Source organism: Piliocolobus tephrosceles, chromosome 1 (genome assembly GCF_002776525.5).
Source record: "Piliocolobus tephrosceles isolate RC106 chromosome 1, ASM277652v3, whole genome shotgun sequence".
NCBI classification, from domain to species: Eukaryota; Metazoa; Chordata; class Mammalia; order Primates; family Cercopithecidae; genus Piliocolobus; species Piliocolobus tephrosceles.
In genome coordinates this window covers 59975624-59988653 of record NC_045434.1, presented here as the reverse complement: position 1 = coordinate 59988653, position 13030 = coordinate 59975624, and the positions used below count along the sequence as shown (strand labels likewise).

The window sequence follows — 13030 nt, the reverse complement described above, 5'->3', positions numbered from 1 at the left end:
TTGGGCTGGCCAAGGTGAGGAAGGCTTACTGCTCAACACGAAAGATTTGGGTTCCTTAAACTAGTGATTCCTCTGCTGTGATGTAACTCATTGCATTCACAGCATCTACCCAGGCTCCTCCAACACTGCCCTTGTGGGACTTGGGGGCTAAGGGGAACTGACCTAAACATGAAGTTCATGCTGCTTGCTGTGCCATGGATAATAAAGTCTTTTGTCTCTGACCTAGGAGTCTCCTGTCTTCTGCCAACATCCATGAAACTGTAACTATCTCATTAATTTGCAAGCAACATAAAATCTCAGATCTTTCATAGTTATTTACAGGCAAGTGGATGTCATATATAAAGGCCCTGTGGTGGGAGTCAGTAGAGCAAATATAAGGATTAAAAAAAAGACATACAAGCATGAGTGGAATATAGGGAGTGTGGGGGTCATGGCCTGAGATAAGGCTGGGAGGTGGTGAGCCTATGGGACGCTTGGCAAATCCTGTCGACACAGGCCCAGGGGGTATCTTGGCCATTCGTTGTGACAAAGCTGACTTCAGACAGAACATGTGGAATTAATAAACTGAGCTGGAGGGAGCATAGGACAGCAAGGCTTGGGCCAATGTAAGCCTATGAAATAATTTTTAACAGAGGAAGATAGTGAAAATAGGAGGTGTTTTCTTAACATCCTGTGCTCTGTGGTGAAAAATTTTGCATTTGCATGCCACTTCATAATATCACTATTAGAAATTAGAAGTCCACCTCTCAGCGCCCCAAGTGAACAAGAAGAAGCTATCATTGACTATCATTGCTGTCAGTCATCTTGGGTACAAAAGGAGGCAATCATCTTAAAAAGGAAAACTGATGCCCCTTTAGTATTCACCAAGCATGATTCTGGACAAGCACTTTTTGTCCACCCCTCTTACAATGAAGGGAAGGGACTGGCTGAGTTTTAAAGGAAGACAAAAGGGAAAGAGGGAGAGAAGAGGGAGAGAGGAGAGAGACCTCACCAAGAGAGAGCTGCAAAACCAGCCTGGACAAGATTCGATTATGACCTAACATTAGTGAAAAATAAACGTCCTTTCTTGAGAAGCCCTCGGATCCATTCTGGCTCTTGGAGATCTGAACTTTTCACTCACTGTCTATTAAGCCTGCAAAGAATGGAGTTGTCCTGGATATTTGGCCAAAAAAAAAAGTATCCACAAACAGGGGCGTAATCAAGCAGAGAGCCTCGTTAAGAAGTTTTATTCTTGTCCTAGGAGTGATGAGAGATCACCGAAGGATTTAGAGAGGGGCTGTATCATCAGGCTTGGGTTCCAAAGCCTCACTGAGAAAGCCGGGGAGCTGACTGATCTGAGATGCTCCATGCAGCTGCCCTGTAGGGCCTGTACTTCTCCGTAGTGCCTCACTGCAGCACCGAGCTTGCAAAAGATCCTATCTCACTCATCTTTATGGGAATTTCAAAACGGAAACAAAATAGCACCAGGGCTGAAACCATCCTTGGGAATTTCCCCGTCTTTCCCTCTAAATAATCAGCACATAAACTGCAAAAAAAAAAAAAGGAAAAAAAGCAGACATGGGCCCAAAAGGGAGTGCTCAGTTTCAGGCTGTTTGCTTTCCTTCCTCCCAAGGCTCTCTGGCCCTTACCCAGCCTGAAGACACAGAGAAAGTGTGAGGGGGAGGGTAGGAGGGTAGGTCAGGCAGGGCAATGCTGAGCCTGGGAAGAAAACAACAGCCTTGTTTAGGGTACTGTGGCTTATGTAACTCAATTGTGCCCAGTTTCCACCTGGCCAGGGGCCTGGAGTGAATGCTGAAGATGCAAAGGTAGAGGCTGCCAGAAAAGCCAGGAAATTGCTGGCAAGAGCACCAGTGGTGGGGTGCAGGAGTGGGAGGAAGGCTGGGAAATGCGGCTGAGTCACATCTCCGGAAGCCCCCCATCATCACCCTGGTGGCTCCTCTGCTGGCAGGTGCCTCATGAAGACCTGACCCAAAGTTTTCAAAACTCTGTGGTTTCTCAACCCTCCTCTGGTAATCCATAGTACTCCCCCGCCTCCACTTGCCAGCCTCGTGATTCCTTCATTGACACATAGCTCAGTTCCCATAAAAGGGCTGGTTTGCTGCATCGGGGAGTGGAGTGGGACAGGTATATAAAGGAAGTACAGGGCCTGGGGAAGAGGCCCTGTCTAGGTAGCTGGCACCAGGAGCCGTGGGCAAGGGAAGAGGCTACACCCTGACCTGCTCTGCGACAGCCAGAATGTGTGTGAAGGCGGCTCAAACAGGTACCTGGGCTAGTCAAGCTCAATCCATCAGAGTTGTGTTTTCAGGCCCAGACAGCCCGCAGAGCCATCTACCTGCTGGGTAGGGGACTAAGGGAGTGGGGAAAGCAGGAGGGGAAGCAGAGCCAGGGGCCAGCGGAGGGACTGAGGCTGCAACCAGGAGGTGGGGGCAGGGGGACAGTGTTGGGAGGGGGTTCTCAATTGCTTGGGGGAGGGAGCAGGGCAGAAGGGCAGGATGCACTTGCAGGGGTCTGACCCTGGATTTCTCTTCAGGCTTTGTGGTCCTGGTGCTGCTCCAGTGCTGTGAGTAATCCCTCCACCCCTACTTTAAGTCCAGAGGTGTGGCAAGGGCACAGGGCAGGTGTGGAAGAGGTCTTAGATCTAGGGGAACACTTTGCCAATTTCTTCTGTGCTTTCAATGGCTTGGAAATATTCACGTTTGCTAAACCGGAGTGAGGAGTATATGGATGTTTATTTTACTATACTCTTTGGTTATGTGAAAATTCTCAAAATAAGAAACTTTAAAAGGTCCTGGTTCAGTGAAGGCTTTGACTAACAGTCCCTGGGAGCCGCTAGTACAGTTGCCCAGTAGCTGCTTGGATGAGGGACGCCCACATTGTTTGCAGCAGGAGAAAGGGAATTAGAGGCGAGGAAGGACTTCCTGGTCCATTGTGATATTGTGCCCCAGCTTGGGGGACATGCTGAGGGAGCACAGGACTGCCATTCTGGGTGGGTTACAAGTTAAAGGCACTCTCACCAGGAGGCAGAGAAAGGTGGGCCAGAGTCCCTCATGGATGAAGGACCTCACTGCAGGTCACTAAAGGTGCCAGCCTGAAAGCCAGAGCCATCTGTGACACAGGCTGTCTTGGGCCTTCCCCTCCCACAAAGCCACTGCTTCCAAGAAGCCTGTTGTGCTGGCACCAGGTCCCATTTCACCCTTATTCACCAGCTCCTACCCTTCCCCCACACAATGCCTGTAGCGTATTCATCCCCTGCATTTGATCTTTTCTAAGCATTTTCAGAACAGGCCTTATTTTCACCAGTCAGGGAACTCCCCAGAGGCAGGGGGACCTGAACCAGCTCTTTTCATTTAAGAATTATGACTTTGCTCACAATCTGCACCCCACTCCTCCTCACCCACCCCCACACCCCATTGGTGCTCAGCTCTGGGCTCAGCCTGAGGTCTCTTGCCGAATCCTGGCCTGGGCCCCACCCCTGACTTCTCCTTCAGGCTCTGCATACAAACTGGTCTGCTACTACACCAGCTGGTCCCAGTACCGGGAAGGCGACGGGAGCTGCTTCCCAGATGCCATTGACCGCTTCCTCTGTACCCACATCATCTACAGCTTTGCCAATATAAGCAACGATCACATCGACACCTGGGAGTGGAATGATGTGACGCTCTACGGCATGCTCAACACACTCAAGAACAGGTTGGGCCAGGGCTGGCCAGGAGCGGAGGGACCAGCTGGCCTGGTCCCAGGGCAGGGCAACCCCACCCAGAAGGATGGGCAAGGCCCCACCCTACTCATCTATGATTGGAGAATTAGAGGCGCTTGGCTTAAATGGGCGGAGGGGATGACCGTAGGTGCTGGGCAATATTTGGGGGTGATGAGCGAGTGTAGATGGAAGCACAGCTGAGCCCCTGTGGGAAGGGGGAACCCTCTCCCCGCCACCAACGTGCTCTCCAGGGAGCATGGAAAATGTGCATGACTCGACTTTGCCATACTCTGTCTTCTCCACTGGGGGAAACAAAAATGGGCAGCAGACCTCAGAGTAACTCCCACGAAGCCTGTGACCCCTCAGAGATCCACCACTATGAATCTCTATGGGATTCCCAAGAAGTCCTATGGGAGGACATCAGCGACCTAACCCAGCCTCTCACCCAAAGCAGGAAACCTACTATGGCCTCTAAGACATGGGGCCACCCAGTGTCATGACAACCACATTCCACCCCTGCCCTCCCCACCTCCCTGTGCCCCACAGGAACCCCAATCTGAAGACGCTCTTGTCTGTCGGAGGATGGAACTTTGGCTCTCAAAGGTAGGAGCCTCTCCCCAGGGGCAGGACGGCAGAGGATGATGGCATAGGAGTGAGGAGCTTGGGTCTCCCCCACCCACGGTATGGATGTTCCAGGGGCTCCAGACTGGTTAGGTACAAGGCCTGCCTGGTTGTCAGGGGCCTGCCTGATGTGTAGCAAAGAAAGCAGAGCCCAGAGAGGGAACGGGACTTGCCAAGAGTCACATAGCAAGTTAACAGTGGATCTCCCAATTCCCTGCTGACGCTCTATTTACTACCTTACAGGCCCAAAGATATGGGACTTCTGGGGCTACTGCCATTAGGGCTGGAAAGAGACGGATGGAAACTAATGGTGAAATTGAGGAGTGGGGAGACCCTGGGAGGAGTCTTCGGATTAGGTGGGGTTGGAGCAGGGCTTGAAATGGGGGTGGGTATGGCCATTGTTGGCACCTATGTGCTGGGTGCTCTCTCTGTCCAGCACCCTGTATCCCCATGATCCCGTGTCATCCTCACAACAGCATGGTGAGCTGTTATAATTGTCCCCATTTTACAGATGATGAAACTGAGACTCAGGTTATAACCTTTCACAGTGGCTGGCTAGTAAGTGATAGAGTAGGACTTGGAAACCTGGAATGCCTGGCTCTAAGGCACATGCATGCCTGGAGGTGACCCCTCTCCCAGTCATACCCTCCCAGAGCTGTGTGGCCTCAGGCTCCCAGCTCTACAGGTCCTGGAAACCCCACCAAGGGCCCAAGGCACCTAGCATATCAGTGCTGAGCACACCATGGGGCTGATTTGGTCCTAGATTTTCCAAGATGGCCTCCAACACCCAGAGTCGCCAGACTTTCATCAAGTCAGTACCGCCATTTCTGCGCACCCATGGCTTTGATGGGCTGGACCTTGCCTGGCTCTACCCTGGATGGAGAGACAAGCAGCATTTTACCACCCTAATCAAGGTGCTGGTCAGGTCAGGGACAGGGAGGGAGGTGGGCAGGTAGGAGGGAATGGGGTGGGCTAGAAGCTGGCTTCAGCTGCTGTCCTCCTGAGGACAGGTAAAGAGGGACTTCAGCCTTGCTGCAGTGTCCTGGGACCCTGTGCCCTGAGACCCTGTGCCCTGAAGACCTCACACAGCAAGGAAGGCTTCTTGTGACCATGGTGGGAGGTAGGAGTGGGGTTCTAAGAGGTGGAAAGTTGTGACTGAGCGGAGCACCCACTCGTCACTACCCACTTAGTGCAATGCCCATTGTCCACCCTGCGATCCCATCCTGATGCCACCCATACCCAGCATGCACTGCATCCAGCGGCTCTCAGCTCTGTCTGGGGCAGCCCAAGCATCTCCAGTTACCAGGGGCAGAAGGAAGTCTCAACAAATTGTTCACAATACTAATAGAAACCACTTTAACTTTGGGATTTCACGTACCAGCTAGAACAAAGCACAGACCGAAAGGCAAATGTCTCCCAAAGTCATCTGCAGGCCAATAGGGGTCACCCACTGTTCTGATGCTCCCTCCAGGACAGGGAGTAATTGAGTGCTGACAGGTGTGCATGGGTCTGGGGACAAGAGTAGTCAGATTTTTAGGAAAAGGATGGGTCACCTGAGGATAGGACAACTGATGAGCCACTTTATCACTTCCACTAGGCCCCAGGCAGATTGGAGATCATAGCAAATGGGATGCACAGAGACCTAGGCCCCCTCTACAAGTCTACCTCTCATGGCCTCTGGGACCCTCTCTCTCACCTGCCTGTCTCCCATCTAGGAAATGAAGGCCGAATTTGCAAAGGAAGCCCAGCCAGGGAAAAAGCAGCTCCTGCTCAGTGCAGCAGTGTCTGCGGGGAAGGTCACCATTGACAGCAGCTATGACATTGCCCAGATATCTGAGTGAGTCTCCTGCCCCAGGCAGCCTCCCCAGAACCTCTGTCAACACTCCTGTTTCCCCGCCACCCCCAGCCCTAGCACTGCATGTAGACTGAGGACACTGGGCTTCCAGTCCCAGTTCTTCCAAAGCCTTGATGTGTGACCTTGAGCAGGTCGCTTACCTGCCCTGTGCCTCAGTTGCCCTATCTGTCAAATGGGGCATAACAATCCTTGCCTTTCCTTTTTCACTTGGGCTGTTGTTGAGCAGTTGAGAGAGTTGCTATGAAAGTATTTTGGAAAGGGAAATGGAAAAAGCTATTCAAACCCTCTGGCCATTGCAGAGTATTTTCTCCATGCCAGGCTGAGCAGAGTGCTGGGCCCTGGAAAGGCCAACCGCAGCCTCTTTCTAGAGTGCTGGGGAGTCCTCAAGGCTCTCTCACACACACAGGCCTCCCCCTTTCCTGTTGGCCCCACGCCTCATCCTCACCCCGCCCCTCATGCCTGTGAGGAACAAGGAACAGCCAAGCAGCCTCATCTCTCCAGAGAGCAGAGCCATGGGTCTCGGGAAACCCAGGAGTAAGGAACAAAGACTCTTCAAAATGACTTCAGAGCTTCCTTTAGGATCCCAGGGAGGTGTGAACTCAGTGCTTAATTAAATGGATTCTTTAGAGGGTGGGAAACAGGTGGCTCTCAAACATTTGCCCCACATATCCAAAGAAGCTCGTATTCGTGCAATCCGCCCCCAGTGGGCTCACCGGGTTTTGCGGGTGTGCAAAACCTCCTTCCACCCAGTGCCTCTTAGGTTCAGGTCATCCTTTGGCCTTGCTCTTTCCCCGCCAGGCTGTCTGTTGATGCTACTTTGAATCTGCTTTCACTGAGATAAGCATGGCAGGAGTGGTGGGGGTAAGGTGGGATACAGGCCAGCTCCCAAACGTGTGCTGGGCATAACAGAGGACCCAGTCTTGACTGAAGTGCCCTTGTGGGACCCTGAGCCCGTGCCCTGGAGTGGCACAGGGTGGTGTGCCAGCAATGGGGTTCAGGCTAGCAGCCTGTCCGGCTGCTGTCTGCTTCCCTTGTTCACATCCTGCTGGAGCCTTAAATGGGAGCCCAAAAGCTTTCCTCTTCTTTTGTTTGTTTTTTTGTTTTTTTGAGATGAAATCTGATGAAATCTCACTGTGTTGCCCAGGCTGGAGTGCAGTGGTGCAACCTCTGCAGCCCAGGTTCAAGCAATTCTCCTGCCTCAGCCTCCCGAGTAGCTGGGATTACAGGCACCTGCCACCGCGTCTGGCTTATTTAGTAGAGACGGGGGTGTTTCACCATCTTGGCCAGGCTGATCTTGAACTCCTGGCCTCATGATCCACCCTCCCCAGCCTCCCAAAATGCTGAGATTCCAGGTGTGAGCCACCGCACCTGGCCTAAATCTTTTCGATTAATAATTTCCTGCCTCACCCTCCATCCCCTTCCTCCTCAGACACCTGGATTTCATTAGCATCATGACGTACGATTTTCATGGAGCCTGGCGTGGGACCACAGGCCATCATAGTCCCCTGTTCCGAGGCCAGGAAGATGCGAGTCCTGACAGATATAGCAACACTGTGAGTTCTCAGAAGAAGGGAGGGCCAGGAAGGGGCCGCAAGACCTGCCATCTGCCAGTGCTCACACACCAACCCCTCTAGTCCTCAGTACAGTCCTGCAAGACAGGGGTTATGACGCCCACTCCACAGATTAGGAAACTGAGGCCCAAAGTCTGGGCATGCTCCATGGCTTTGGGAAGGTGGTCTGCAGGAAAATGGAGTGTAGGCAGGGGGCAGAATGGGGAGAAGCTGGGAACTGAGGAGGTGGGAGCCATTGTGCCCCCAGAGCCAATCACCTGATTTCTGCATCTGTCAAATAGTAATAGTCCCTCCCTATGCCTCAAAGGATTTTTTTCAAGAATGCAACTGTAAAATTCACTTTAAAGTGACATGATCAGTTCCCAGAGGGACAGGGGAATCCCCAGTGCACCGTATACCTATCATGGCTGTCAAGACAGCAGCAGTATTAATTGCTCAATCTTCCGCACCTGCACACTAACTGCTCACGTTGTTCCCACCCTACCCCACCCAGGACTATGCTGTGGGGTACATGTTGAGGCTGGGGGCTCCTGCCGGCAAGCTGGTGATGGGCATCCCCGCCTTCGGGAAAAGCTTCACTCTGGCCTCTTCTGAGACTGGTGTTGGAGCCCCAATCTCCGGACCAGGAATTCCAGGCCGGTTCACCAAGGAGGCAGGGACCCTTGCCTACTATGAGGTAATGGAGTTAGGGAAGAAGGTAGGATTCCCCCCACACCACCAGCAGCCCTGGGGAAGGTGATTCCCCACCACCTTCTTGCTTTTTCTCCTTTGGGAATAAAGAAAATGTCCGGTTGCCCCAGCATGCCTGAGGAAATGGAAGGGAAAGGTTAGGACATTTGTTGCTGAAAGTCTCCAGCAGGTACAGGCACATGGGCCTGCACCACTAGGCCCCTGGGATATCCCTCTGGCTATAGGGCTGAAGTCTTCCTTCCAGCCCAGGAAAGAGCAGAGGTCAAGAGGCAGCTTTTTGTTTCATCTAGCCTCCGCTGCTCTGTGTGTCCTTGGGCCTGTCCTCAGTGTCAACCAGCAGGCCTCACATCTCTGTTTAAATGGAAGAAGCTAAGCAGGGCCAAGGCAGCCACCATCTCTGGGACATTTGCATCTGTTTTACATACACTTGTGTGACACATGCAGCCCGCAGACCCTGGAGAGAGTGAGGCCGCAGGATGGAGCAGGAGCTAAAAGAGATTTGGAGAGTGGCGTCTCCTGGTGACCTGCAAGGTGTCAGAACGACTCCCCACACGACCTTTCCCCTGTTATCTGCTCAGATCTGTGACTTCCTCCGCGGAGCCACAGTCCATAGAATCCTCGGCCAGCAGGTCCCCTATGCCACCAAAGGCAACCAGTGGGTAGGATACGACGACCAGGAAAGCGTCAAAAGCAAGGTAGGCTTCCCCAAGGCCACGCCTCAGGACAAAGAGAAAGAAGGAGGCCCTGCTCCCAGCAGCCAGATTCCTATCCCTTGCACTGAGGGCTGGGCTGGGCTCACAGAGCACATGTGCCCTGTACACACTCTGTGCCAGGGAACCCAGCCCTGCTCCTCTGGGCCTCCCCTGCCAGGTGCAGTACCTGAAGGACAGGCAGCTGGCAGGCGCCATGGTATGGGCCCTGGACCTGGATGACTTCCAGGGCTCCTTCTGTGGCCAGGATCTGCGCTTCCCTCTCACCAATGCCATCAAGGATGCACTCGCCACAACTTAGCCCTCTGTTCTTCTGCACACAGCCCGGGGGCCAAGGATGCCCCATCCCCCTCTGGCTCCAGCTGGCCAGGAGCCTGATCACCTGCCCTGCTGAGTCCCAGGTTGAGCCTCAGTCTCCCTCCCTTGGAGCCTATGCAGAGGGCCACAACACACAGATTTGAGCTCAGCCCTGGTGGGCAGGGAGGTAGGGATAGGGCTGCGGGGATAGTGAGGCATCACAGTGTAAGACTCGGGATTAGTACACACTTATTGATTAATGGAAATATTTACAGATCCCCAAGCCTGGCAAGGGAATTTCTTAAACTCCCTGCCCCCCAGTTCTTATCAAAGGACACCATTTTGGCAAGCTCTATCACCAAGTAGCCAAACATCCTACAAGACACAGTGACCATACTAATTATACCCTCTGCAAAGCCCAGTTTGAAATCTTCACTTAGGAACGTAATCGTGCCCCCTATCCTACTTCCCCTTCCTAATTCCACAGCTGCTCAATAAAGTACAAGAGCTTAACAGTGTGTTGGCGCTTTGCTTTGGTCTATCTTTGAGCGCCCACTAGACCCATTGGACTCACCTCCCCCATCTCTTCTGGATTCCTTCCTCTGAGGCTTGGGACCCCTGAGCTTGCAGAGATGAGGCCACCATGTCCTCTGCCTAGCCGCAGAGAGCCCCAGTAGGAGGCCAGCATCCTCAGATTCACCTGCCTTGGACTTAACCCAAGCATGGCTGATGACCTTCCAAATATTAAGAGGTCGAGTCAGGGTGGATCACAAGGTCAGGAGATCAAGACCATCCTGGCTAGCATGGTTAAACCCCGTCTCTACTAAAAATATTAAAAAATTAGCCGGGCGTGGTGGCAGGTGCCTGTAGTCCCAGCTACTTGGGAGGCTGAAGCGGGAGAATGGCGTGAACCAGGGAGGTGGAGCTTGCAGTGAGCCGAGATCACACCACTGCACTCCAATCTGGGCAACATAGCTAGACTCCATCTCAAAAAAAAAAAAAAAAAGTCACTGCCATCCAGATTTCTAAATTAAATTCCCTGTTGAAAGAAACTTTTTCTGTTTCCCGAAGGTTAGCAGGCCCTGGGAAAGAAGTCTTTTCATCCCAACGCTCCATCTCTTCCGACCCACGGGAAGGTGGTGGGAGCTCATCACAGGACCAGGTTAGAAAGCCCTGAACTCTGGACCCTCAGGGCCAGCAGGAAATGCAGATGTCATCTCATGCACCCTTCCTGCCTATTGGGACTGGAGTCCCTTCAGAGTGCTTAAGAGATGGCCCTCCAGCCTCCCAGTGAGGGGCAGCTCATTACCTTGAAAGCAACCCATTCCATTGCTGGACTGAAATCTGTCAACAGTCCTAGTGCCAGGCTTAGCCCTTTGTTCTGCTCATCCCTCCCCTAACACTCATCACTCCACCCATCCAGAGATCAAAGTACCTCTGCTCAAGCTGGACTGAGATAGGAGGTCGGGAGGATGTGATGGGGTGGTTCAGAAGAATAGACAGATTTCCAGCCTTTATGAGATGGAGATGCTCTCATCAGGCTTCTGTTGAATTCCCAGAGCCCCAGGAATGCCTTTATCCAAAGAGACTCCAGATATACACTCCAAAACTAAAGAGAATTGATTTGTGGATTCTCTGATGTTTGGATTATCTGTGACTTGGGATAATCACAAGTTGGCCTGATGGTTTGTGACTCTGGTTTGAAGTGGAGGGAAGGAGGAAATATCTGAAATCTGAACCAGCTGGAGCTGGGCAGATGCTACTGATCCCAAGGTCATAGCCCTGCTGAAGGCGAAGAAAGCAAGGACTCGGCAAGGCGTGGGGTGGGATGTGGGGAGGGGGTACCTGGCATCTCACCTTTGGCTGGTGGGGCCACCACACCAGTGGCAGGGGCAGATCCCTGCCACTGCCAACCCCACCACACAGGGATCTTTGAAACCCCAGGGCTGCAAGCCCTCATGGGCAGCCAACCGCCCTCCCCTGGGGCCACCCTTCCCCCAGCCTGGGACAGGCTCTCCAGGGCTGACTCAGGGTCCTGTGGGGTTAGTCACATTCGCTTATAGCTGCAGAGTCAGAGGCCAAGGATGGAGATCGGACCAGCTGGGCACCAGCACCCTGGCTGTTGAAGGCCAGTCGGGGTGATGGATAAGGGAGTGACTCCTCAAGGGGCCCTTGTGGTTCCAGGACCCGCTCCCTGCCTGGCAAGACATGAAGTCACCTAGCAGAGGGCAAGGGCATCCAGGGAGGGCCAGATCCAGAGGCTCCCAGGTCCTGCACTGCCACTCCCCAGCCGAGACAACAGGGTTGAGAGGCAGCCATACCCTGGTGTCCCCAGTCCCCAGGAAAGGGAAGAGCATGCATGCTGCTGAGGCCCCTGAATAAATCACATTTACTTATTTTTACATTGTGAGCACGTCTTACATGCTAAAGAGTGCATAGATGTATTTGATTTGAAGAATGACTATGTAGTGAGAACCTGTGTAACCACCATCCGGGTCAGGAAAGGAAACCTCATTAGCACCCCTGCAGCCATCATGATCACATACACCCTGTTCCTCCACCTAGAGGTCATCGCCATCCCAACTTTTGTACTGGCCTCATCTTCTTTTCTGGCCTTACCACCTATGGATGCACCTTGAAGAAGAGAGCCCGGTGTTGACTGCATTTGGATTTAATGTAGATGAGACAGATGAGACGCACCATTTCTGTGTGCCTTGCTCTTCTGCTCATCACTGGGTCTGTGAGCAGCTGAAGTTGCTCATTTGATCCCATGCTTTGCTTTATATTTGCATAAACACTCCACAGTTATTTATCCATCACACTGTTGAGGGACAGCTGTTTCCCCCACATTTTACAATTACAAAGAGCATTACCATGAACCTTCTTCTTCACGGCTCCTGGGGCAGGTGTGGGTGTTACATGAGTGGCACGGCTGGGTCACGGAGTAGGCACCTCATCCATTTTACTAGGCACTAGTAAAACTCTCACATTTTCCAGAGTGACTGCTCCAACACCAGCAATAAAAGTTCTTAATGCTCTCCCTCCTTCCTGACACATGGTGTTTTCTGGCTTTCCAGTGATTCCCAGTCTTAACATTTTATTGAATAAATGAATCAACAACTAGAAATCTGGCCATATCTGCCTCCTTTGGCACACTGAGAAAGCCCATGCCCACAGCCTGCTTGGAAGAGTCTAGAAGCTTCAGAGTGCTCTCCTCCACTGGGGCGTCTTCAAGATCTGCCTACGACTGCACCCCACCCCGAAGGGCAAGGGGTTCTCTGTAATAGGTGGAAAACTGAGGCCCACGACAGGCATCAGGAGAGACCAGCTCCTTACCACCCGCCCAACAGAGACAGGAGCCAGGGGACTAGTCCCCCTTTCCGGGGTTCCAATGCTGGAGGACCATCCTCCGAGCAGCTCCACCCTCAGCATCTCAATTCCCTCCCTCTCTAGGGCCCTCAGCCTCATACAGCACAAGCAAGAGTCCCTGGGAACTGTGGGAGCCCGGGGAATGTGGGCCCCAGAGGCAAAGCTGGGAGTGCTCACAAGGAAGACTGTTCCAAACTCTCAGGGCCCAGTCTGAGAAGCT

General features: G+C 52.7%; 1 protein-coding gene across 3 annotated transcripts; it reads left to right on the top strand.

Moving 5' to 3' along the window:
- The first annotated feature begins 2008 nt into the window (after nt 1–2008).
- Nucleotides 2009–9959, top strand: CHI3L1 (chitinase 3 like 1). 3 transcript variants are annotated; one of them, XR_002725307.2, is made up of 10 exons: nt 2009–2260; nt 2531–2560; nt 3489–3690; nt 4244–4300; nt 5082–5232; nt 6034–6155; nt 7603–7726; nt 8238–8420; nt 8879–9129; nt 9305–9959. XR_002725307.2 is itself a non-coding variant. In XM_023186859.2 (10 exons), the coding sequence occupies exons 1-10, from the start codon at nt 2236–2238 to the stop codon at nt 9443–9445; spliced, it is 1152 nt and encodes a 383-aa protein (XP_023042627.2). In that variant the 5' UTR covers nt 2009–2235; the 3' UTR covers nt 9446–9959. The 3 variants fall into 3 exon arrangements, 2 of the variants coding, with proteins under 2 accessions (XP_023042627.2, XP_023042629.2); XM_023186859.2 differs by having other exon boundaries at nt 9013–9129; XM_023186861.2 differs by lacking the exon at nt 9305–9959 and having other exon boundaries at nt 8879–9146.
- The last annotated feature ends 3071 nt before the right edge of the window (nt 9960–13030 follow it).

What these genes read in the sequence shown, in the direction of transcription:
- CHI3L1 (XM_023186859.2), top strand. Translation starts at nt 2,236, where the DNA reads ATGTGTGTGAAGGCGGCTCAAACAG. An exon ending in CTCAACACACTCAAGAACAG is followed by an intron (nt 3,691 to 4,243) that starts GTTGGGCCAGGG and finishes TGTGCCCCACAG; the next exon opens with GAACCCCAATCTGAAGACGC. An exon ending in AGGAAAGCGTCAAAAGCAAG is followed by an intron (nt 9,130 to 9,304) that starts GTAGGCTTCCCC and finishes CTCCCCTGCCAG; the next exon opens with GTGCAGTACCTGAAGGACAG.